We start from the raw sequence: 26,515 nt of genomic DNA, 5'->3' as shown, positions 1-26,515 counted from the left end.
AAAGTGGACCCCTCTATAGGCCCATACACACGATCTGACTTTTTGACAACAAACATGCATATTAGCTGTTTTAAGGCAACATCCGACCGTGTGCACGCTCCATTGGAGAAACTTTTTTGGTTTTCATCAGACTTTTGTTGGCTGTGCGAACGAACAAACATTCCAGTAACAAAAGTCCGATGGAGCAAAGTCTGATCGTCTGTACAGAAAACCATAGGACTTTTGTCCATAGTACAAACACACATGCTCAGAACCAATGCAAAAGATCAGACAACAATACAGAAGTTGACCAAAGGTGGCAGTAAAGAGCAGAAAAACCACGTGATTTGGTGAAAGTTGGCTAAAAAAAGTGTATGCAATACAAGATCACAGCCAACGCCCTTTGTACGAAAATCCACGGGAAACTTTGTACAAAGTCCGGTCGTGTGTATGAGGCTTAAGAAAAGAGGAAACTGAAAGGCCAGTTTCCTCTTCACGTTACAAACTCCCTGGAGCCCCTCAACCCATCTGGTTGAGAATTCTGGGTCACAACCTCCCTCTAGACACTGGCAGGGCAACGCTCTGCCACAAAATATATATACAATCCTATTCTCACTGCTGATCCGAAGGAACGCAAAAAGGGCAATAAAGCGTTATCCAATTTGTTCCAATGGTGGAAAAAAATCCTTCCTGATCCCCCGAGAGGCAATTGGATATTCCCTGCCTCAACTTTACCTATAAATATTAGTATCCGGCTATGTTTTATAAATGCAGGTGAGCTTACACTTCACTCTCTCTAGCCACAGGAATTACAATTTACTGGGAAGTATCACTGACACTATACAGCACTTGATATAGTATTGTACATAACACTGTATATATGGCTGTATACCTGGAGTAGAACAATACATTGCCAACTCTCTCTCCCTGCAATACTGTCAGCTGCCCCCCACACTGACCCCCCATACACTGAGGAAGGGCTGCTGGGACAGTTTACTTTTATAGTATGTGGGCTGCAAGTTTGTCTACAACCATCACTATAGAATGTCTTGTGCTTCACCAGAGGTCAAGTCAGATGATTGCAATGTATTATGGGATATTCAGAGGAGTATTTCATGATGAACATCCCAAAAGTTTGGATTTTGTCTGAACACCCAAAATTCCGTCCACACCTAAGTTCCTGCTCAGCTTATCCTTAGTGAGGACATCGCCCACATTATACCAGAGGATGGCGCCCTCAGGAGAGGGAAACCTTGTAACTGGAGATGGAAGAGCTCTGTTCTGATTGGGTGATTAGAATGTAGGGTGCTGAGCACACAACACCTGGTAATTATTCCCAGTTCAGGACCATTAATCCTCCCAGTATGAGGTCAGCAGATTTCATAAAGCAGCCGTGATCTCCATCCCTTCCCCCTCATAGGGGGTTCATATACTTTTGGAAATGTTTATAGATGTGATGGCTGGTGACTCTGTCACATGGTCATGTCCTCACCCGGCCCGCTGTCATTGTCTGACCATAATCTGACCTCCTTCTATTCTCCATGTGTATGGAATGATTTAGGAGCAGCTACATCTTCATCAAGAGAAGAAGAATCTCCACATTGTAATTAGTGTGACTTCCCTGATACAGGTCCTACTGAATGATCTGACTGTGTCTGATATTTTATATTGGGGTTCTGTATATCTCTTTCATGGTGTCCCCATATTTTATCTCCATTTCCCAGAAATTCGGTCATGTTGGGGTCACTTCCTGTCATCCGGTGCGGTCTTTGTCCTCTACACTGGGCTCCTCATCTTTATGGTCAATGACCTGAGGAAGATGAAGAATGAGAAGAATGAGAAGAGTCGGAGTGAGAGGAGGACGAGGAGAAGAGATCCGATGGAGGTGGAGATGGAAATGGAACCAACTTACTATAATGAAGGAATATAATGATGTAACCAGACCCCGATCCACTTTCTATTAGGCTTACCCTTTCCTGACCTGCCTGCCAATGTCCAGAAACTTTTAGACTATATTTTACTGGCAGCAAGACGGGCCATACCAGTCAGATGGCTGTCACAGTCCCCGCCAACGCTCCCATAGATATTGCAAACTCTGGAACAGATCCGTAGGGTGGAGTACCTTACCGCTGTTGTTCATGATACGCTGCCTAGGTTTTCCCGAGTCTGGGACTTATGGGACCGTTCTCAGCTTAATCCGGGACTCCCTATAGCCCCCCCTTAAGGATTACCTGATGCTCTTCCTTACCCCCCCCGTCAGTACATGTCTTTCCCCGAGGATGCCTCAACCTGGTATAGGCTCCTCCCGGTAATGAGCGTGCCCCAGATCCAATGGTTGGCTATGCTTTCCTTGCAGACACATAGCTACCTGGCCTATCCACCCATTGGGCTCTTCCTTACACCCCCCCCCCTACTGACTCTTCCCCCCTATCCCCCCCGTTAATGGATGCATTACTGCTTTAACTGTACTTGTGACTTGATATTGCCTGACCATTATATTACTTTTTTTTTGTGTTTATTTTTTTTTGTTTACTTTCCTTTTCTTGCTCTTTGGCCTATGGTCTGTAACATTGTTGACACTGACAATTGTCCCCCCGCAGCTATCAATCAATGTCAGTCAGCCAATCAGGGCAGAGAGAAGGCGGGGCCAGGTCGGGGCTCCGTGTCTGAATGGATACACAGAGCTCTGACCCGGCTTGGGTGCCCCCATAGAAAGCTGCTGGCTGAGGGGCACTCAAAGGAGGAAGGGGCCAGGAGCAGCAGAAGAGGGACCCGAGAAGAGGAGGATCCGGGCTGCTCTGTGCAAAACATCCTCACAGAGGAGGGAAGTATAACATGTTTGTTATTAAAAAACAAACAAAAGTGAGAGTTTACAATGACTTTAAGTTATGCTTGGATCCGGGGACATGAAATTTGGATATTTCAGTTGGGGGTGATCTCAGTGCCCATCGACTGGCCTGCGGGTCTGGGGACCTGCACCTCCTTTGTCTCCCCTCTTCCTCCTTTTTGTTTAGGGGTGTGGAATTGGACACAGGTGGCAATTATCCACTTCTCCTCCTCTGGGGGTGTGAGAAGGATTATCTTTTCCCTGGGTACTCTCCGTATTACTTTGTACTGGTCACAGAGCTACCCCTGAGGAAGGAGCCAAATGCCTGTGAAACGCGTCAGTTCTATGTGATTTGGACTAGGCTCTATTATGTACAAATAAGTATAAGTATACTGTACCCTTGCATATTTTTATCATGTAATTTCTTATGTGAAAAAGTTTTTAATTCCACTTTTATGTGATTACATTTATATTATTTGTAGACTAATATAGTTTTTGAGCCGTTAAGGTCCCATTATATGAGGGATCCTTTTTTCGCTTTATATATATAGATTTAAACATTGAGGTTATTTTATTTAAGGTTCACTTAGTCCACCTAGAGCTCTCTACCAGGAGGCAGTGATGACCCTATTGTGCCCCCGGACAGTGGGTACCTTAACCCCTTCAACCCCGGAAGATTTTACCCCCTTCCTGACCAGAGCACTTTTTGTGATTCGGCACTGCGTCGCTTTAACTGACAATTGCGCGGTCGTGCGACGCTGTACTCAAAGAAAATTGATGTCCTTTTTTCCCCACAAATAGAGCTTTCTTTTGGTTGTATTTGATCACCTCTGCGGTTTTTATTTTTTGTGCTATAAACAAAAAAATGCAACAATTTTGAAAAAAATAATATTTTTTACTTTTTGCTATAATAAATATCCCCCAAAAAATATAAAAAAAACGTTTTTTCCTCAGTTTAGGCCGATACGTATTCTTCTACATATTTTTGGTAAAAAAAAAAATTGCAATAAGCGTATATTGATTGGTTTGCACAAAAGTTATAGTGTCTAGATAGATTTAAGGCTTTTTTTTATTATTATTTTTTTTAATAGTAATGGTGGCAAAATGCGATTTTTATTGATACTGCAACATTATGGTGGACATGTCGGACAATTTTGACACATTTTTGGGACCAGTAGTATTAATACAGCGATCAGTGCTATAAAATTGCATTGATTACTGTAAAAATGTCACAGGCAGTGAAGGGGTTAACCACTAGGGGGCAGAGAAGGGGTTAAGTGTGTCCTAGTGTGTGTTCTAACTGAAGGGGGGAGGGGACTGTGCAGGGGAGATGACAGATCGTCTGTATGAACAGAGGATCTGTCTTTTCTCCCATCAGAGAACTGGAAACTGTGTGTTTATACACTCAGATCCCGGTTCTCCGTGTGTCCCGAGAGATCGCGGGAGCCTGGCGGAGATTGTGACCATCGGGCACTTGCATCAGCACTGTGGGCAAGCAGGGAGTGCACACATGTGCCTCCAGCGGCATGCACGTGCCCCCTAGTGGCCGTCTATGGTATTGACATACCATGATGCCGATTCATGGCGGCTGCTCAGCATGCGGTTAAAGTATCACAATGAATACAGGTGGACTTTTAGGCCTCGGTCACACCATTCTGCATGCGTTGTACAAGGGCCACAACACTGGTATCACATGCAGATTTTTTCCACATTGGTGTGAATAGGGCACATAACTGACACGTGTGAAAATTGATGTGAAATTGATGTCGGTTTTCCCTTCAGTTCCCATCCGTTTTCATGCATGTACGGTGTGAACGAGCCCTTAAGGAAGCAGATCAAGACATGAATAAGGTAATCAATTCATTTTGTATTAGTGTTATAATAAATATGCTTAGAAACAGATAGATGACATCATCATTTTACATTGAGGCGTCTCGGTATTTGTCATCGGCCCCCAACCCCCACCCATCCACCTTCAATATATGTGAAGCACTTAGGGTGATTGGTGATAAAAGGGGCTCAGAAGTGCCATCGCCGTGTATTACTATTCTGCTGGACAGGTGATGGGTTGGGGATTCCTGGTGATGTTTCCTGAACTCTGAATGTGGCTTCTTCAGGAGAAGTAGTGAGACTGATGTACTGGGTGTGGAGTCTGTACTGGAGCCTCTCACTAACATGACATTCCCGGGACCAGGAATAATTGTATTGAGGAATTCTTCTTACTCCTTGGATTTTGCTATTACTTCTTTCTAGTTTTGGGTGACGGCTCCAAAATCCAATGGTTGGTCTCTTCTATTTCCTCCTGGGAGGGACCTTTGTCTGTAAATGTTGTCTTTAGTCCTCCATGTTGGGGGACATCGTCTTCTTTCTGGGGACACTTTTTACTGCAATTCTGACTTTTTGGGATATTATTTTCCATTGTGGAAGGTGAGAAATATTATATTGTAGATTGGAGGGACAACCTGTTTCTTCAAATTGTTTCTTTGTAATAATCCCCCCAACAAAGTGAAGATCTTCAATCTATAGAAGAGATATTCTCTCTCTTCTTCTAGAAATAAAGGCTTGTACTGGATTTCCCCCAATTCTAAACCTTCTTCATTCACTTTAAAGATCATCAAATCTTATTTCTCAATCTTACTGTAAAAAAACATTTTTCAATGTAAAATGCAGAGAAGCTGTGAGAATTCTACAATCCGAGGGGAATGGAGGAGAGAAGTGATATTGTTCCTGAAGATGGGAAAGACCAGCAGGGAGATGAAGCGTTTGTAGAGTTATTAGTGGGAAATGATAGAAAATACAAGTGCAGGAAGTCCCCGAGTTAGGAAGGGGTTGGGGGCTGCAGGAAGTCCCTGAGTTAGGAAGGGGTTGGGGGCTGCAGGAAGTCCCCGAGTTAGGAAGGGGTTGGGGGCTGCAGGAAGTCCCCGAGTTAGGAAGGGGTTGGGGGCTGCAGGAAGTCCCCGAGTTAGGAAGGGGTTGGGGGCTGCAGGAAGTCCCCGAGTTAGGAAGGGGTTGGGGGCTGCAGGAAGTCCCCGAGTTAGGAAGGGGTTGGGGGCTGCAGGAAGTCCCCGAGTTAGGAAGGGGTTGGGGCTGCAGGTTTCTTCTTAAGTCCAATACGTTGGTAAGTCGGAACAGCATGTCCAGAACGGCAGAGACGGCGTTTTCCGATGTTCTGAGGAAAGTGCCCACCATTGAAAAGTGTCCGCCGCCCGTTCCTAAGTAGGAGTCGTTCACAAGTCGGATGTTCGTATCGCGGGGACTGCCTGTGCCTTGAAAAAGTATTCATACCCCTTGAAATTCCCCACATTTTGTTACAACTAAAACCATGAATGTATTTTATTGGGATTTTATGTGATGGACCAACACAAAGTGTCACATAATTGTGAAGTGGAAGGAAAATGATAAATTATACAAATAAATATGTGAAAAGTGTGGGGGAGGGGCATTTGTATGGCTTTGCACATCTAAAGAGGACATTTCTGCCCATTCTTCTTCTTTGTAGAATATCTCAAGCTCTGTCAGATTGGATGGAGAGCGTCTGTGATCAGCAATTTTCAAGTCTGGCCACAGATTCTCAATGGGATTTAGGTCTGGACTGTGACTGGACCATTCTAACACATGAATATGCTTTGATGTAAACCATTCCATTGTAGCTCTGGCTGGATGTTTCGGGTGACTTAGTTTGGTTTATACGGCAAAAAATAAAACCCACAGAGATGATCAAATACCACCAAAAGAAATCTCTATTTGTGAGAAAAAAAATGGATGTCAATTTTCTTTGGGTACAACGTCGCACAACCGTGCAATTGTCAGTTAAAGCGACGCAGTGCCGAATCACAAAAAATGCTCTGGTCAGGAATGGGGTATATCCTTTCCAGGGCTGAAGTGGTTAAAGAGTAAAAAATTTAAACAAAAATAACCACATTTAAACTAAATTAGATTTGGACAAAATTCAAATTGAATTTATAAATTCATTTTAAATTGAATTCGAAAACACAAATAGAACACTATAGAATAGAACATAAAGGAATAGAGTAGAATAGAGAAAAATAGAACAGAATAGAATAAAACAAAACAATATAAAATAAATGAATAGATTAAAATATAATAGAAAATAAAGGAATAGAATATAAAATAATAGAATAAAAAAATGGAGTAAAACAGAATAGAATAAAGTAAAACAGAGCATAATAGAGTATAAAATGTAAGAATAGAATGAAATATAATAGAGGATAAAGAAATATAAAATAAAAGATTAGAATAGAAAAGAACAGAGTAAAGAAGAACAGAATAGAAAATAAAAGAACAGAATAAAATAGAATAGAAAATACAGGAAAAAGAAAATGAGGGAATATAATACAAAATAATACAATCAAATAGAAACAAAATAGAAAAACAATAACTGTCTTCCAAAACTTGAATGGAATGAATTTGAATTAAAAGAATAGAATTGTAAATAGGAGAGTAGCATAGAAAAGAAAAAAAAAATAGAATAGAATAAAAAAGAAATCATAAAACCATTTTCTGAAATTTGAATTTAGAATAGAATAGATGAAAATACAACAGAATAGAATGAATATAACCATCTTCTGAAATGTGAATTTTGAATAACATAGATTAGAATAGAATAAAATAGAAAATAAAATCATCTTCAGAAATTCAAATTTTGAATGGAATAAATTTGAATGCTAATTGTGATTCGAATGCAGATATCAAATTTTCTATATTTGGTCCAATTTAATTTAATTTGACTAAATTTGGAAAATTTGAATCAAATTCGAAAAGGAAAAAATTTATTTCTGAAAATGAATTAAACAAAATTTAACTAAACAAAATTCTTTGAATAAGGGATAGAAAGGTAACAAATGTGTTTGTTCTGCACATGTGTATTGCTGATAAAGAAGAGATATAATGTACACATCCAGTGACAGGAATATACAGCCACAATGTAAGAGATATATGTGGGGGGAGGGGCGGTACTATCCATAAAGAGTCCTGTAGATAGGATGGAATGTCCATCAGAGGAAATAGAAGTCTGAAGAATGGATGTCATGTACTATAATCCATCCAGAGTCACACTGTCCTCCCCCTGCAGCGCCATCATCAGGATCTGGGAGGAATCCCGCTGACACAGAAAGCACAGGGTACAAGCGGGTGTTTGTGGTGTAAAAATGTAACTCCCAATAAAACAATCTCCACTTAACACTCACAATGTAAATTGCAGCATAAGAAAGTTCTTTCCCCGAAGCTCCAGGGAGACGGCAGAGCACGGCGGTGATCCCGGTCCTCAGACCAAGCTGTCTCAGATAAATCCGGCACTGGCCCTCTAGGAGACGCTCTTCCTCAGAGGAGAGATACAGGAAACCAGTCAGAGAACACACAGGGACACACATGGGGGGATGGGCTGGTCAGGCAACGTGTTTCAGAGCTGTCCACCCCTTTCTCAAGCCTAATCCCTCTACAACCTCAGGAGATATATAATTGGATCAGAAGAACTATAAGACTCAGATTGGCGCTATGTTGATTCACTTCTAAAGACAATTATTTTCCAAAAATGATGTTAATACACATTTAGCAGAGTAAAATAAGTAATAAAAATAAAAGAATAAGAAATAGTGGATGCCATAAATGATAATAATGATAAAAAAGGTAAAATGCCTCCTGCTGGCAATACAAAGATATCATCAGCAGCACTAAATGTATTTCCTGTCATAGATATAAATCAATAAAAACATCAATAAAAAATGATAAAAATATACACTTAAAATAAATGTGTGAAATACGTCTCATTATATGAAGTAAAAAAAAGTATAGATGAGGTTTTTATGAAAATCATTGTGTGGGGATGGCCAGCAGGGGGAGCACAGAACATAATCCAGACAACCAATGAAAAGTAAAAGAAGAAAAGCAAGAATCCTCAAAGAGAAACAATATGAAACAATGTATCCAGATCATAAGACAGATTAGTATAAAAGGAAACACAGAGATCCCTGGAGGAATGGGAACAGAATACTCTTGTAGAGATAACTAATGGGAAGAAACTCCATGTACAACAAGAACCTCCATACATTGTGAGACGGTGGCCTGTAAATGATATGATATTATAGAATTCATCCCAATTTCTTCAGTAAGACCCATCAGTGATAGGATATTGAGAGGAAAAATCCAGAAGGTCTCTCATCACATCATTTTTTATAACGCTCTGCAGGGAAATGACTTTTTGGTATGGCCCCCATCCCCCACACTACAAGTCCATCTGTCCATCTATTGTGCTTTTCTGTACAATTTCTGGGCACACAATATTTACAACAACCTTCTTCAATCAGTCGGCGGTGTTCACCAAATCGGCTATGAAGAGCCCTAATTGTGCCCCACATCCAGGAGACCACAAGGACAGGCTAGACAGGACATTACACATTCAGTAGAAGAATTATAGAATGCAGAGATCTGATTGGTTCTACTTTTACCCAAAAAATCTCCATGTGAGATAAATGTAGAGGGAAGACACTTTCTTTTTCTCCACTGAAAGGCCCCAAATGAGGTCAGTAAAGTTAGAAGAGTCCTGACCCCAAGCCTGGCCTAGAAGACACACATTAGAACTATCAGTCGGAGTCCTTGTGGTGTATAGCAGAAGAAGAAACACCAACTTATGGAAGAATCTACTTCATGGACTCATATGACCGGAATGTACTAATCTCACATATATACAGTATATGGAACCATGAGCCTCTTGTATATACACAACACAATTCTTTATTAAAGAAAACATATGAGATAACACACATTGTACACAGTCATGGCTAGACCTCCCCTCCCCCACTATGGACAGTGACTGCTGACCTCTGAACTCCGTGTCACTTACTCCTGATCTCTTATCTCTGATACAACAGTGTGCCTGGAAATGATGGTCAGGATCTCCAGCAGGTACATCAAGAGGACTCAAACATGGCCCCTGAAAATGGGGTTTTCATATCTATAAAGCATGTGGATCCCTGATGTGTTTCCTCTTCATAGGGACTTCCTCGGAGGGGGTGTGGCCTCAATCAAGGAAGTCCCTACAGGAAGAAAATGTGTCGGGATCCATAGCCTGGGTTGGTCTTGATGAGCATCCAGTAAGCTCTACATGCTGTATAGATATGAAGAGTCCATTTGCAGGGGATATGTTTGTTTATGGTGATTTCTCTGCTGGAGATCCTGACCACCATTTTCAGGAGTGCTGATGATGTTCACTTTTCCAACTGCGGAATCCACGATTTTATGGTTTTCAACTGGGATTGATCTGGCAGGTTAGCTCTTTAGTCCCAATGAGGAGTTTGGGTAAAGCCATCTGAGGTGAGGGACACATCCGTGCTTCAGAGTGGATGAAAAGACCGCTGGATGGATGGGCTGGCTCCACAGACAAAGGCTCATCAAGCAGCTGCCGACAGGCCGCGAGTGAGCCGCTCACCGACTGAAGAGACGGCCGGTCAGGAGAGGGCTGTGGGGCGCCTCCGACACTTGTCCCAGGGAGAGCTCTGGTGAAGCCAACTGGTAGTTGTCAGGATAACGTGTTTCGGAAGCCGCGGCCTCCTTCCTCAGGTCACCCTGCTGTTATTCAGAAAGCCCTTTTGTAGCTGAAATTAATTGGCCTGGGTTTTTTAACCCCGTAATCAAAATTGATCAAACTTCAACTAAAAAACATATGAGGGATAGTATGACAACTACAATACATTCAACAACAGCATACATACAATATGTCTAAGATATAATTACATATCATTGTTTCTTCCCTTTTCTTAGCAGTACTATTAAATTAAAAATAAAAGATAATTTTAACATATCTATATCTATCTATCTATCTATCTATCTATCTATCTATCTATCTATCTATCTATCTATCTATCTATCTATCTATCTATCTATCTATATTAATAAATCATACATTTTAATAAAATTGGATAGGTAGAAAATAGTAGTAGGGTTGTTCTATAATTCATTCCTTGGTTCTTTCTATATACATGCATATATCTGTACACATACATATACACATATAGACACACATATGTTGATTCTTTTATCAATATCTTGTTTTTAATATTTTTTTGTATTGGATGTCTTTTTAGTTTCCTTAATTATGATTTTTCTTGTTTTTTTGGCTTTTTAACACCTAGTGTGTCATAGAGGGTATTTTGTGCGTTCATTTACTGATTAAAACGTAATAAAACATAAAGATAGGTTGTATTGGGATACAATTGATTAAAAACAAGTGAAATATATGGTGAATCCATTATAGAGTACAAATTAATAAAAGATAAATAATATATAAATAAGAAGTGAATAGTGCATATCGTTATTTCATATAGAGATTATTATAAATTATAAACTAATTGGAAACTTATTACCTGAAAAATGACTTAAGAATCTGAAAGAAATGAAAATAGAGAATATGATTATAGGTAGGGTGAAGGATAATCATAATGATTGGTATAGTTAAAAATGTGTATATCTGACATATGCTAGATGTTTGTAAAGGGAGATATGCAAACACACATAAATTCATATATACACACATCCACATCATACACAAACATATACATATTTTATATATATATATATACACACACACTTATGTAGATACCAATATTGTATAGCTCATGATCTGGAACACACGGTTGGCCTCATATGATAGGAGGCCAAACCAAGGGAGAGTTCACAAGACCTTCCCGACATGTTTCAGAATATATCATAATTCCTTCTTCAGGGAAAGGTCAGAGCAAAATATAATTTTCTAAGGATGTAATAGTGACATATCAGTATGTGCATATATATATATATAATCATAGAATATGGAAACAAGAGTCCACTCATTTATATATAGCAGCGCATAAACGTGCACGTCTGTTCAGAAAAGCCTTTATCAAGTGCCCATGAAATGGTGGTGATTGAATACAGTTCTATATGTGAAAAAAGGAGGGATACAAAACAGCTTCCACCTCACGATCCACCTCTTGTGCTCCAAAACGAGAGCCCCTTTTGGGGATACACTCACCAAATCTCTAAATAATTAGAGCCTTCACACTATCAAAACCAATTCCTCCTTGGCCGCTAGATGTCTCTGTAGTTGATAAGGGGGATCGAATGTTTCTCATATAAAAAGAACAAAATGTGCCAACATAGCGTAATATTGCTTCAGCCTTTTTATTATAAACCACCCGTACAGTAAAAATATGCGTACCAGAAAGATAAAAAACAATCGCTCAAAATATCATTATGTACTACACCTTTTCCTTGTTCGGTGTACCCAAGAAACAGCGGACGTCCGCTCTATAGCCACCGGTTAACTTCCTGGTGCCTTGGTTGTCCGGACCTCGGAATGTGGACCGCACACATCACTTCCGGAGTGTATTACGTCCTGATGCGTTTCGTCACTTTCGACTTCGTCTGAGGGCGTCTACAGTCTACAGTTAGTATCAATACAGGTAAATCATCCAGTATAACATCAGATTTGTAATACTCATGATGTATAGCTCTGTCACCAAGAATATACATCAAGGTTTGTCTCTTGGGTGTGCCGCACCGCATTGTTCCCACAGTACAGATTGGATGTGAGAGTAGACGTTTTTTCCCATGCGGTGAGAAGGTGGGCCGATGAAAACCACATGTAGGGTATACCCACACTGACACCAGTGGCTGCTCACAAGGCTACGAAATTTAAAGGAATATTACACTTTTATTGTTTCACTTTAATCATTATTAAAATCACTGCTCCTGAAAAAACGGCCGTTTTTAAAACTTTTTTTTGCATTGATCCATGTCCCCTGGGGCAGGACCCGGGTCCCCAAACACTTTTTAGGACAGTAACCTGCATATTACCCTTTAAAATGAGCACTTTAGATTTCTCCCATAGACTTGTATAGGGTGTTTTCGAATTTGCTGCGAACAGCTCAAATTGTTCACTGTTCACTGAACAGGCCAACAGGCAATGTTCGAGTAGAACATGAGTTCGACTCGAACTCGAAGCTCATCCCTAATCTCCGGACAGAATGCCTTCTTATGAAGTGGCTTTGGAACTTTAAGGTAGTTCCAGACATCCTCTGCATACCACTTCTCACGATTTTTCTCAATAATGTCCATTATCTCCTTGGGCACATACGGAAACTCAAGTCCATACTCTGTTGCCACCCGATTGTTCAAGAGTCTCTGAGACCTTGCAAGTCTCGGCAGGTTTCGTGCAGTCCCATCCCCAGGGGGTATACACGAATTTGGGGATTTTTACACAAAAGCAGCAGCGTTCCTCTTAAGCGTTGGCAAGTTTACGGGTTTTGGCAAAGTCACATTAGTAGTGGCTGGGGTTTCCACGCTTGGCGTTTCACTCCCTGAAGTAAGGGCTAGCCAGCATGAAATGTCAGTACAGGTAGCGGCCACATCCTCCCCAAAGGCCCACAACAGTTCCTGGCACATTGTGTCAAACAACTCGTCACCATCCCCAGAGTCAGGAGAAGAGTCCAATACAGAGTCCTGTACTTCTCCCGCTAACACAAAACTTTTTACAGTCCCTTTCCCCACAGTCTCCCCAGATTTCTCACCGGTGGATTGTGTGGACTGCTCCAGAGCGATCACCTTCTTCCGATGAAATGCAACCGGACTGGGGTGTGGTCCTTTCCTGCGGTCATGGGAAGTCTTTCCATACTCCACTTTCTACAAAGCAGGCCTGGGAGTAGCAATAGTAGTAGACCAAGCCATGTCCATGACTTCAGGAGTAGATTCTCGGAATCTAGGAAGCAATGTCCTTTTTCAGAGTACTGGCAGCGGTAGACGATGCCGAAACTGTAGGCTTCACAGCTGGAGCATAAACAATAGACTCCTTGGTGGCCAAACCTGTGGCTCAGTCCATATGGTAGGCCCGAGGCAATTCGGTAGGCTGCTCCACCTTAAATATGTACTCCCGGGGGGCGTGGTGATCGAGCTCCGGAATGGACGCCTGATCCTGAGCTCCGCAGAGAGAACGACAACACTGGGGAAAGCCGGCAGCCCCAGAGGCAGAAATACCTCCGAGTCACAGGCAAACCCCCGTGCAGCCGAAAGATGCCCAAAAACAAAAAAGGGCAGCAGCAACTGCAGAAGCTTCCCAGCTTCTTCCAGGCGCACGGCCTATACCAAGATGGTGGCAGTGCGCACGCAGAGATGCAGGGAAGCCAGGAAGCACACCGCAGCGGACACAGCAATGGAAGACAAAACGCAGCAGAGGCACAGCGGAGCGGCTCCTCATCCACCAGCAGCCCAGCCAAGCAGAGGATGAGGATAAGCACACAGGAGGAGGCTCATATAGAGCAGGACATGGAGGTAAGCGGACCCACAGACAACAACACAGAAGCACAACGCCATGTACAGGACCCCCTAGCAGCTTACCCCACCTCTGACAAACCGGCGTCAGACACTGTCCTGAAAGACATGTTGCTGTCCTTAAAGGCATCCCTCCACACTGACCTGACAGCAGGCATAAGGGGATGCCAGAAAGAAGTGCAAGCTCTGGGGGACAGGGTAGATCATATGGAGCGACAGATGGGGGACTACTCCATATCATACAACATGCTAGTGGATGCCCATACATCACACAATGAAGAAATTCTGTGGTTGAAAAACAAGGTGGCAGACTTAGAAGACCGGTCCAGAAGACAAAACATAAAAATGAGAGGAATACCCGGAAATATTCCAGCCACCCAGTTACTACAATACGCCCAAACACTCTTCTCAGCCTTAGTCCCTGGCATGTCGGCCCAAACATGATGGTGGACAGAATTCACAGAGTTCCTAAACCATCATTCCTCCCGGAAACCCCCCCAGACATGTTCTCTTGCGTATGCATTACTACCATGCTAAGGTACAAATCCTCTTATCCTCCCGCAGGAATGACAGCAAACCCCCCGCAATACGGAGAAGTAATTCTACTACCAGACTTCTCCAGACACGCTCTGTAGCAGCGCCGCAACTTGGCAACCATTACCAAGGAACCATAACATACCAGACAAATGGAAATACACGGCAAAATTGTCAGTCACACACAACGGTGCCACAGTCCTCCTAACCACCTTGTATGAGGGAATAGAAATCTTATGCCAATGGGGTATCTTAGAACCCGTCGGATATAGCACCAATGCTAACCCCCAGACACATCCAGGAAGAGCGGCAAGTGGTTTCACGCAAAAAGAGCACAAAAAAATAATCCGGTGAACCCCACGAATGATGCACAACTAAACCATCATCTCCCCTCTCTTTGGGCACAAGGAACATTTCATTCCTTGTCTTACCCCTCCCCCGAATACATCCCAGCAGCTACGTCTGCTCATCGATCGCTTGTTAGATCCCATTCTTAATAAACTCTATTTAGATATAAGTTTGGATTTCTATGGTTATAACTTTTTTTTGAGCTCTCTGTTTGAAGGAAACGTCAGAAGAAGAAGAAGACCAACATAAACCGGCAGGCCAACAACAACAAAAAAAAAAAAAAAAAAAAAAAAAAAAAAAACTTTTTCCTTCCCCTTTCTCTTCACTCTCATTTTTAAATTAACAATACTTCAGCATATCGAAAACCTGTTCCCCCAATTTACCCCTAGTTGTGAAAAAATTCTTAACCTTAATTCAACATATCAAAACCTACATATCCTTTTAACCCCTTAAAAAAAAAAAAAAAAAAAAGCTTACAAATATTCCACATATTCAACATATTAAAACCTATATCCCCTTTTAACCCCTTATTAAAAAAAAAAAAAAAAAAAAAAAAAAAAAAATTTAAACCATAAATCGCAAATCAAGCCTCCCTTTCGTAATCTCCCCCTCCCCCCTCCCCCCACCCTATTCCTCAGCTCCCTATTCATCTTTTACTCATTTTCTGTAAGGTGTTGGCCATTCTGGTAAATCTACTAGTGAGAGACCAAGAGTCTTTACAAATTCCGGTAGATCTTCTAAATTCCTGTAGACTACTGTCAAACCTTCATACTGAACTTGTAATTGAAATGGAAATTTCCATCTATACTGTAAGTTCCTTTTTCTAAGTTGTTCCAGCAGCGGTTTTAACGCTCTTCTTTTGTCCAAAGTATATTTAGATAGATCCTGAAAAAATGTCAGTTGTTTCCCATCATATTCTATATTCTCTTTATGTCTTATTGCAATCATTATTTTATCCTTTGTTCGTGCATAATGTAATTTACAGATAACGTCTCTAGTTCCACCAGATTTTTCTCTTCTTACTCCAGCTATTCTATGCACCCGATCGATCAACAGATCATCTATGGACAAATCCTCGTCCAGTCCTTGGAAGATCCCCTGTAAAACCGGGGTCAGGTCCCTTGAGTTCACCTTTTCATCCAGACCTCTAATTCTTATATTATTTCTTCTGCTTCTATTTTCATATTCATCTAAAGCAGTTCTAGCTTGTGATAGTTCTTTTTCTTGTTCCTGTAATCTCTCTTTTAGTTGAAACATCTCTTGCTCCATATTTGTCATTCTTACATCCAATCTACCCATTGACTCTTGCGTTTTTTGGGTGGATGTTTTAACCTCTTGTATTTCAGCTCTATAGGTATCCTCCAATCTGTGTACATATTGATCCATGTCCACCCTAGTAGGGAGGGAGCGAATATATGTCCTTATGTCCCAACTTTCATTATCCCCTTCCCTTTGTTCTGTTAATAATCCCGTTATCTCTATCGGTGAGCTGTTCCTGGGGTGATTTGTTGTTTCTTCTCCTAGTGTCCCCAAAGACGCTGATGTTTCTGTTTCTGTCATTTCTAGTACTTCCTGCGATATTTGTAATGTATGTCCTATATGTGATGTTTGTTGGGGTGATTGAGATTGAGGTTGAGATTGACCCTGTATCTCTTTCTGTGAATGCATTTGCTGAAAAAACTCCTTAATATCAGTGGTTTGAGTGGCTTGGGCCTCTGTGGTACCTTTAATTCCTTCTTTTTTATCTTTTTTATTTTTTTGGCTTTGTGGTGTTTTGCTACCCTTTTTTGGTGCCATACTTTATCCTTCAGTATTTCTATGGAGCTTTTCTGTAGGGGTATCGGCCTTTTTCTAAACACCGTTTTTTTTTCCTTCTCCCTTCCTTCCCTTTCTCTGCACTGTTTATCAGCAGTAGCCTTAAATAATTTATCGACCGTCCAGTATACCATCCAGCATATCACAATAGTACTTTAGATATAATCCTCTTGTATGTATATCTGGTTAACCAATCCGTTATGGGTCATTCCTAACTTATACCAAGTCCTTTCATTTTGAACTTTTTTTTTTTTTTTTTTTGGTTTAGTTGGCTTACGATTAAACTCCCATAACTAGAGCATTAGACCCAACAGCAAACATCCGTCTAAGATTTAAACACTTTTATGTTTATGTTTAAGTAAACTCCTCCCTTTTACTTTTTTTTTTTTTCCCAGGGTCTTTTCTCTTCTTCTTTCTTTCTTTGTAATTTTAAATAATATTCATACAGTTCATTTATCTTTATCTTATCTCTAGAGCCAAAACAACAGGAAAGGTAGATAGGGAAAAAAAAAATTTTTTTTTACTGTGTCTTGCTGTGTCCACGCTGTGTCTTTGAATCCCTCTGGAGCTTTAATCCCTCATCTGGGGCTCCTCTGAGGATCTGCGGTTTCTGCTCTCCCCCTCCACCATGGGCACCTCCGCTGTTCCCCCTGGGGTCTCTCCTGGTCCCCGCTGGTTCCTCCGGGACCGCCCTGCCGCGTGGATGATCAAACAGCTATCAGCATCGGACGCCGGCTTCCACCCGCGCACCGATGCCCTCGCCGGACCTCCTCCACCTCTTCGGCTCAACTCGGCTCAACTCGGCTCGACTCGGCTCAGCTCGGCTCGCGCCGTTCCGCGGTGCTCTGCACGCTGGCGTGTTCCACACGCTGGCTCCACGAGTCTCACAAGCAGGCTCCGGTCCTCTCGGCTCACTTCTCCAGAGTCCGCACAGCCCCCCGAAGGAAGATACAGACAGCCGCTGCTGGTCCACAGGTATGCTAGTGTTTGAGGGTCTTTTTCTCTCATCAAGGCATATTAGGGTAATGTCCTCATCGTCCAGCCATATACACCAGGCTTAAACAGCAGCAGCAGCAGCAATGGGTTCACTCTACGGAACAGCCATCTCCCCCAGCAGCTCCGCCCTCTCCCGTCTTGCCCGCCATTGCGTTGTTGTTGTTGGCCTCACCATAAATAAAGGGATAAAGGAGTGTATAGGTATAGATTTTAATATGTTGTAGTATTATAAATTACCTACAGGGTTTTTTTTTTTTTTTTTTTTTATTATTATTATCCACTATAAATAAGGGTAAAAATGGGTGAGTAGGTTTTTAATATGTTAATTATCATCAATTTATGTATGTATTTATTTATTTGGCGTTCCTTTTACCTTTTTTTTTTTTTTTTTTTTTTTTTTTTTTTTTTTACTGAAGTATCACTGAGGAAGGGAAAAAAAGGGGAAAAGAAGGGAGAATGTTTCTCTTTACTATTTCTTCTTTCTTTTTTATTAAATTTTTTTTTTTTTATTTTTTTTTTTTTCTCTATCTCTCACTGTTAATTGATTTAATAGAGAGAGATGGGGTGTCCTATAGAGTAATAAGGGTGGTATAAAACACGTTTTTTTTTTTTTTTTTTTTTTTTCTCTCTCTTTTCCTTCCTCTCTTTCACAGGTAAAAGATTAATTAAAAGGGAGGTGGGTATGATCTAAAGAGTAATTGAAGATGAAATAAAAAAAAAAAACGATTATTAAAAATAATACATATATATGGGTGTACACACACAGATATAGAATTTAAAAGGGAAAGGAAAAAGAGGGGAAAAAAATAATTTTTTTATTTATTATCCACTATAAATAGGGGTAAAAATGGGCGAGTAGGTTTTTAATATGTTAATTATCATCAATTTATTTATGTATTTATTTATTTGGCGTTCCTTTTACCTTTTTTATTTTATTTTTTTTTTTTTTTGCCTCTCTCTCCCCCCCTCTTCTTTCCCTCCCCCTTGCCTCATACTTGTGTCATCTGCTCCCAGAATATAATTGGGAGATCAAGGGCGAGAGGGGAGAGAGAGGAGAGGCCTAGGGATATAAAATAAGGGATAAGGTGATTAGCAATAGAAGCCATAAGTACAGAAATAGATGAGAATAGATAGGTAGCATAAGCGGTATGGGAAAAACTGACGGACAACTAACCTGAACCAGTGGTTCCGATATTCCCCCTCCTAATAGGGACCTTACTTATTAAGTAAGTTAGACTTATTGAAGTCATTAGTTATAGGGAAGTGAATGAGGAGTGAGTGGGGTGGGGAGCGAATGGAGTAGAGATTTAGGGGGTGGGGAGGAAAGTAGGGATAAAGTGTATTAGGTTTAAGTGTGTAGAATAAATATAATTTTTTTTTTTTTTTTTTTTTTTTTTTTTTTTTTCCTTCTTCTTCTTCCTTCCTCCTCTTTTTAATACTAGAGAGGATCCCCTTGGGGAATAGTACACCTCCTCCTTGAAGTATAAAATGGAAGGGTTAAAAATCTGTTCTTTCAATGCAAGAGGCCTTAACTCTCCCTCAAAAAGAAATCAAATCTTAAACTTCTTCCATAAACAAAAGGTAAAAATAGTCCTATTACAGGAAACGCATTTCCGTTCTGACCACATTCCGAAATTAACTAATAAGAACTATGTTAATTGGATTCACGACACATTCCCATACTCCAAATCAAGAGGGGTATCAATTGCATTTCACAGAGATATGTTACATCAAATAGTTCAGAAATATAAAGGGAAGGATGGTAGGTCTTTAGTGGTAAAGGTTAAATTATTTGAGAGGATGGTTACAATTATCAATCTTTACTTACCAAACTATGAACCAATTAAGACAGGGATAAAAATCCTGAGGGAGGCACTGGACAGTGCAGAAGGAACAATAATAATTGGGGGAGACCTGAATTTTATAATGGATATGAAAAGGGACACCACTAATACTAATTCCCAAAGAAAAAATAAACAACTAAAAGAATTTAAAGAACTATTAGATAAACACCAACTGATTGATATATGGAGGGTACAACATCAAAAGGATAAGAACTACACATACTACTCAAATATTCACGACTCTTATCATAGGATAGACTATTTCTTTTTGAATCAAACTGGGCTATTGATGAATCCAACAACAAACATAGGAGGATTTTTATGGTCTGATCATGCACCGATATATCTAGAATTAGAAATAACAGAATATAAAAAAACAAGAGGAAGATGGAGTTTGAATGATAATCTGCTTAAAGAAAAAAAATGTGTGGAGGATATTCAACAAGCGATAAAGGAATTTCAGCTAATCCATGATAAAGATGATACCTCACTCCCCATGCAGTGGGAAACCTTAAAATGTGTGTTAAGGGGACTGTTCATCAAGCACGGTTGTAGGTTAAAAAGGGAAAAAGAACAAAGGAAAACTCAATTGTTGCTGGAAATCGGGAGATTGGAAAGCAAACACAAACAGAATTTGAAGGCAGAGGATAATATACTCTTAAAAGATAAAAGAATTGAGCTGCAAACCGTGCTTGATGAGGAGTCTCTGCGTATAAGGGACAGGAATAGAACACAATGGTACCAACAAGGAAATAAAACGGGGAAATTATTAGCAAAAACACTGAGGGAACAACAGCCCACAACATCTATAGTAAAGATTTTAAAAACAAACGGGGAAATAACATACGACCCAACTGAAATTATAAAAACATTCCAAAACTATTATGATAAATTATATAATATAGAAATTCAACAAGAAAATAAAAAAGAGGAAAGGGCGGAAAAGATTGGAAAATACGTTAACGAAACCGCTTTGCCTAGATTCCCTAGAGAAGTAATTGAGGAAATGGAAGAAGAAATTTCAGGGGAGGAGATACAGCGGGCAATAGCTGAAATGGCCCTGGGAAAGAGCCCAGGACCAGACGGCTATACAGCAAGATTTTATAAAGAATTTCAAGATTTAATTATACCCTTACTCAAAAAAACATATAATTCTATAACTAAAACGCAAACCTTTGTACCACAAAGTACGGAAGCACATATTATACTTATCCCAAAACCAGAAAAAGATCATACTTTAAGTAAAAACTTTCGTCCTATCTCATTAACAAACATTGACATTAGATTATACTCAAAAATTATCTCTAATAGATTAACTTTAAGAATGCCAGAATATATAAACCTAGATCAAACAGGGTTTATAAAGGGGCGAGAAACCAGGGACAACATAATAAAGACATGCACACTGATGGAGCATGCTCAGAGGGCCGCCATCCCAGCCTGTTTACTAACTATAGATGCTGAGAAAGCTTTCGATAGGGTGGGATGGCAGTTCTTAGAGGAGGCACTATTACAGATAGGACTAGGCCCTAGAATGTTAGGCAGGATTATGGCATTATATGCCAATTCAAGGGCCAAAGTTAGAATAAACGGGATGTTTTCAGAGTATATAAAAGTGTCAAACGGGACCCGTCAAGGATGCCCTCTATCCCCGTTATTATACATAATAGTAATGGAACATTTAATTAATGCAATAAGGAATAATAAAGATATACAAGGGATTAAAATTAAGGATAAAGAATATAAGTTGGCAGTATATGCAGACGATCTATTGCTATATATAACAAACCCTATTATAACAATCCCTAATATAATAAAAGAACTGGATAGATTTGGGGAACTGAGCAATTTTAGGGTAAATTACGATAAATCAGAAATGATGAATATTACTCTAAAAGAAGAAATGCAATCACTTTTACAAAAAGATTTCCCGTTCAAATGGCAGAAAGAGGCGATCAAATACCTGGGTACTATGATCCCGAGGGATCTGAAACGGTTACAGGAATTAAATCATAATGTGGTTATACGTAAAGCAATAAAACAACTGCAAAAATATGAAAAAATAACATATTCATGGCTAGGGAGAATAAATATAATAAAAATGGAGCTATTACCAAAAATTTTATATATCTTCCAAACACTACCCATTGTTCCACTTAAGAGGATAATGATAGATTTAAAGAAGGCCATAAATAGTTTTATATGGGCAAAAAAAAACTCCCGAATAAAAAGGGAAACGTTAACTAGAACAAAAGAAAATGGAGGTTTAGCACTACCTGATTTTGTAAAATATATGCAGGCGGCCTCATTGGTTAGAATAATAAACTGGCAACACGATGGTAAAAATAAACAATGGGTTGTTTTGGAAGAAGATATTGCGGGGACACAGCTGAAATTTTTGCCGTGGATAAAACCTGAATTAAGGGAAAAAAATAGGGATCTGCCAATTTTTGTAAGAGCTACTTTAAAAATATGGGATGCTGTGTTAAAAAAAGGCAAGCTATCCTCCAGGACTGGACCCTTGTCTCCATTGATGTCCAACCCAGAATTTAAGCCAGCATTGGAAAGCGTCAGATATTTGAAATGGAACAAGATGGAGAATATAAGATTGGTCCAGATACTGGTGGATGGAAATATGCCTAATCTAACTGATTTTGGATTAGAAGTAAAAAAACACTGGCTACAATATCATCAATTAGAAACATTTGTTGAAACAAATAAAAACTTAATAAATAGACCACTAACTAAATTTGAGCAGATAATATTAAAAGAGCAGAATCATAAGAATAAACTATCTAAAGTATATGTATCGCTGTTACCTACAGGAGATATTAGAGATTTAATAGGAATAAGAAAATGGGAAGAAGAACTAGGAGAAATAATTACAGAAGAGGAATGGAAAAAAATCTTAGGAATAATACATAAAACCTCAACGGCGGTAAAATATCAAGAACGAAATTATAAAGTGACAATGAGATGGTATTGGAGTCCAGTGGCATTAAAAAAAATTAACAAAGGAAATACAGAGAACTGTTGGAGGTGTGGGATAGAAAAAGGGACAATGGAACATATTTGGTTCAGCTGTAAAAAACTAAAAAACTTTTGGTTAAATGTTTTTGAGATATATCAAAAAGTGACTGGAAAAAAATTGGCTCCAGATGTGAAGGTAGCATTATTCTCTCTTACATCAGATACCGTGGATAGTATGAAAAATGGGATAATACAACATATGACAACAGCAGCTAGAACAATAATAGCACGTAAATGGAAAGAAACAGTGAGTCCAACAGTGTGGGAATGGGTATGTGAATTGAACGAAATATGTTACATGGAAAAACAAATAAGAGAAGAAGGATATATAAATAATCAGTTACCAATGGTGTGGAAGCAGTGGGAAGAGTTCAGGCTCTCAAATGGACTGAGGGAATATTTATAATGTAAAAAGGGAGGGAGAGGTAAGAGGAGAGAGAAGGGTAAGGTGGATTTTTTTTTTATTTTTATTTTTTTTATTTATTTATTTTTTTTTTTTTTTGTGTGTATGGGGGTATGTTGATGATAATAAAGGTGGTATATATTGAATGGGGTTTATGTATAATGTTGTAAATGTATTAGAATGTATTATGGTTGATTATTTTATTTATTTTTTCTAAAAAATAATAATAAAAAGAAGATTTGAAACAACATAAACCCGCAGAAAAGACGCTCTACAGAGCAATACAACACGCAAGAAAAACCACCCCTCCAAAGGAGGTCAAAGGATCGCAGTGAGCGCCGCACAACAACACTGACAAGCTTCAATGAATATCAAGTATATATCCATTAACCTTAGGGGTCTCCACCACCCCGCAAAAAGACATGAGCAGTGTAGCCCAGATAGCCACTCTCTGCTGCTACAGCCCCTTCTACTCCCTACCCCTTTACCCTTCATAAGAGACCCCACCATTCTTATGGAGTAAAATGGCCACAACAGCCTTTATTACACCAACTGAAATAAACTCCAAATTAACTTTTAATAAAATAACATATTAAACACATAGAAACAACGCGTTTCACCTGATTGGTCAGTGACGAAGCTAACTCCTTTTACCGTATATATAAATATATATATATATATATACACCAGGGGGCACTGCGGGGCTTTTACCATAACCTCATAGGCCTCCAGCTGTACCGCTCGGAGACAACCACCTTTCCCGCAGTGCGACAACACCCGTATTCATCAAAACTTTGATGTACACACCGGAGGGGCATCTACTGATGAGCCCCCCACCCACTTTACCACCTCTATTACTGCTACCGCCACCGACCAATAAACAAACACCGCTACAGCCTGAAAGGGTGAAACCTCAACCTTGATGGCACCTCCACACCCGCAAGGTCGCCTGAATACCTTCCTGAATAGAGATGGCCTTGCGGTTCTCTCGGCGGTCGGTTCACGGGCCAACTTTGCTCGTTCGCGATTCGCCTAACCGGCGGACTTCTGGCGCTGTTCATGGCAGACATATCCGTTTACATTGTGAAGAACTTTGACCCATGACACATCCATCATGGGGTACAGGACAGCCAATTGAGACATTTCAGCACATGGGCATACCCCCACCTTATAAATAGACCTGATCTGGCGGCCATTTTACATTCTGTCTTTTGTCAGTGTAGGGAAAGGACGCTGTGTGGAGCAGGGACAGTCAGTCTGTAATCACTAGCTATTACTATTAGGTCCACAAAAGTCATTTTAAGGACTGGTATAGGTGTACAGTATATAGGGTTTTAATCAGGGCCTAAGTTCTGCGGGAACGCATGGGAACGGAGTTTCTGTACTTTTTCCACAACAGAAACTCAGTTCCCATTAGCAGCCGTGTCCTGCAAGACTTTGAAGTATGTGAGCTGTGTGGGAGGTGCTACACCAGCAGCCACCGACACAGCTCGCAATAGTAAGTACCGCACACCTGACCATTCAGGCATTGCCAGTAGGGGGCCCCGTGGCAGCTTCCGCTTTGATCTACCTGTCAATCACAGCTATCTGAAGGGTAGATCAGGTCTAGGTCTAGCTGACGGGTAGATCAGGTCTAGGTCCAGCTGACGGGTAGATCAGGTCTAGGTCTAGCTGACGGGTAGATCAGGTCTAGGTCTAGCTGACGGGTAGATCAGGTCTAGGTCTAGCTGACGGGTAGATCAGCTATTCTGCTCACAGGACATGCAGGGAGAGAGGTGAGCTGAGGGAGGAACATCAGTTTGGGGTGGTAAGCTGAGCACAATACTTGGCAAAGTTTAATGCCAGGAGGGAAGTTTATGTGGAAATATGTGAAGGGTTGGAATAGCAGCGAGTGTGTGTTGGAGCCCCTGCAGAGTTTGTAGCCCCCCAAGCTAACATACATCTCCTAAGCAGGAACACATCACTATCTCCCCAACATTCTGTCCAGATAACGTGCACTTCATTTATGACCTTTCTGTTTAACCCTGTGTTATCCAAACTATGTTCAATGAAAAGTGTAAACTCACCACATAAACACTCTATATACAAAATAACATCCCCAATAAAGATCAGAACATGATGGTCACATGACATGGAAGCTCAATGAATGAATGCTGATTATTCAGAGAATTACCGTATTTATGTTTATTGAGGATTGTTTTTTTTTATGTACTAACAGTTAAGCTTCATACACACAATACGAAAATTGGATTAAAATCGAAATCATTATATATTAAATTCAAATTTTCGGAAGATGATGGTTTTATAATATATATATATTTCTTTCCGAAATTCGAATTTTCTATAGAATGAATTCGAATTTTCTATAGAATGAATTTGAATTTGAATAGAAAAGATTAGAATGGAAATAGAGAATAGACTAGAAAAATAATAGAACAGAATAGAATATAGATACTATCTATTTCATTTTTAATTTCTTTTGCAGATTACTATTTTTTTTCCATAAGATCTCCTGCAGACTATTAGCATCTATTTAAATTTTTTGCAGATCTCCTGCAGACTATTAGTATCTATTTTGTTTTCTAACGAGATCTCCTGCAGACCATTAGCATCTATTTTTTTAGCAGATCTCCTGTAGACTATTAACAGTCATTTCAATTTTTTTTTTGCACATCTCCAGCAGACTGTTAGAATCAATTTCATTTTTTTTTTGGAGATTACTATTTATTTCCATCAGATTTCCTGCAGTATAATAACATATATTTCATTGTTTGCAGATCTCCTGCAGATTATTAGCATCTATATCTAAAGGAAATGGCTGTTCTAATGCAAAAAAATAAAAATAAAAATGAAATAGATGCTAATAGTCTGCAGGAGATCTGCAAAAATATTAAATAGATATTAATATACTCCAGGAGATCTTATGGAAATAAATAGTAATCTGCAAAAAAAAGAAAAATTTAATTGATTCTACCAGTCTGCAGGAGATCTGCAAAAAAAGAAGTGAAATGGCTGTTAATAGTCTACAGGAGATCTGTAAAAAAATTAAATAGATGCTAATATTCTGCAGGAGATCTGGTGAAAAAACAAAATAGATACTAATAGTCTGCAGGAGATCTGCAAAAAATGAAATAGATGCTAATAGTCTGCAGGAGATCTTATTAAAACAAATGGTAATCTGCAAAAAAAATTAAAAATGAAATAGATAGTATCTATATTCTGTTCTATTGTTCTAGTCTATTCTCTATTTCTATTCTAATCTATTCTATTCAAATTCGAATTCATTCTATACGAAATTCAAATGTCTATTTTTTTTTTTTTTTTTTTTTTTAGACATTCGAATTTTCGTATAGAATGAATTTGAATTTGAATATTCGAATTTGAATATAAAAGATTTCGATAGAATATAAAAGAATAGAC

At 39.7% G+C, this 26,515-nt stretch overlaps 1 protein-coding gene across 1 annotated transcript in view; it reads left to right on the top strand.

The window, feature by feature from the left end:
• The window catches only part of LOC143981489 (uncharacterized), a 40,809-nt gene extending 38,900 nt beyond the window's left edge, over positions 1-1,909 (top strand). Inside the window, exon 7 of the mRNA XM_077479358.1 lies at positions 1,704-1,909. Coding sequence (XP_077335484.1) covers positions 1,704-1,909 — 206 coding nt within the window. The remainder of the gene's footprint in view (positions 1-1,703) is intronic.
• The last annotated feature ends 24,606 nt before the right edge of the window (positions 1,910-26,515 follow it).

Source organism: Lithobates pipiens, unplaced genomic scaffold (genome assembly GCF_037356315.1).
Source record: "Lithobates pipiens isolate NorthernLeopardFrog02 unplaced genomic scaffold, aLitPip1_a1.2 Scaffold_16, whole genome shotgun sequence".
Lineage (NCBI taxonomy): Eukaryota > Metazoa > Chordata > Amphibia > Anura > Ranidae > Lithobates > Lithobates pipiens.
The sequence above is the reverse complement of the archived record's forward strand: the minus strand, read 5'-3'. Positions and strand labels throughout refer to the sequence as shown.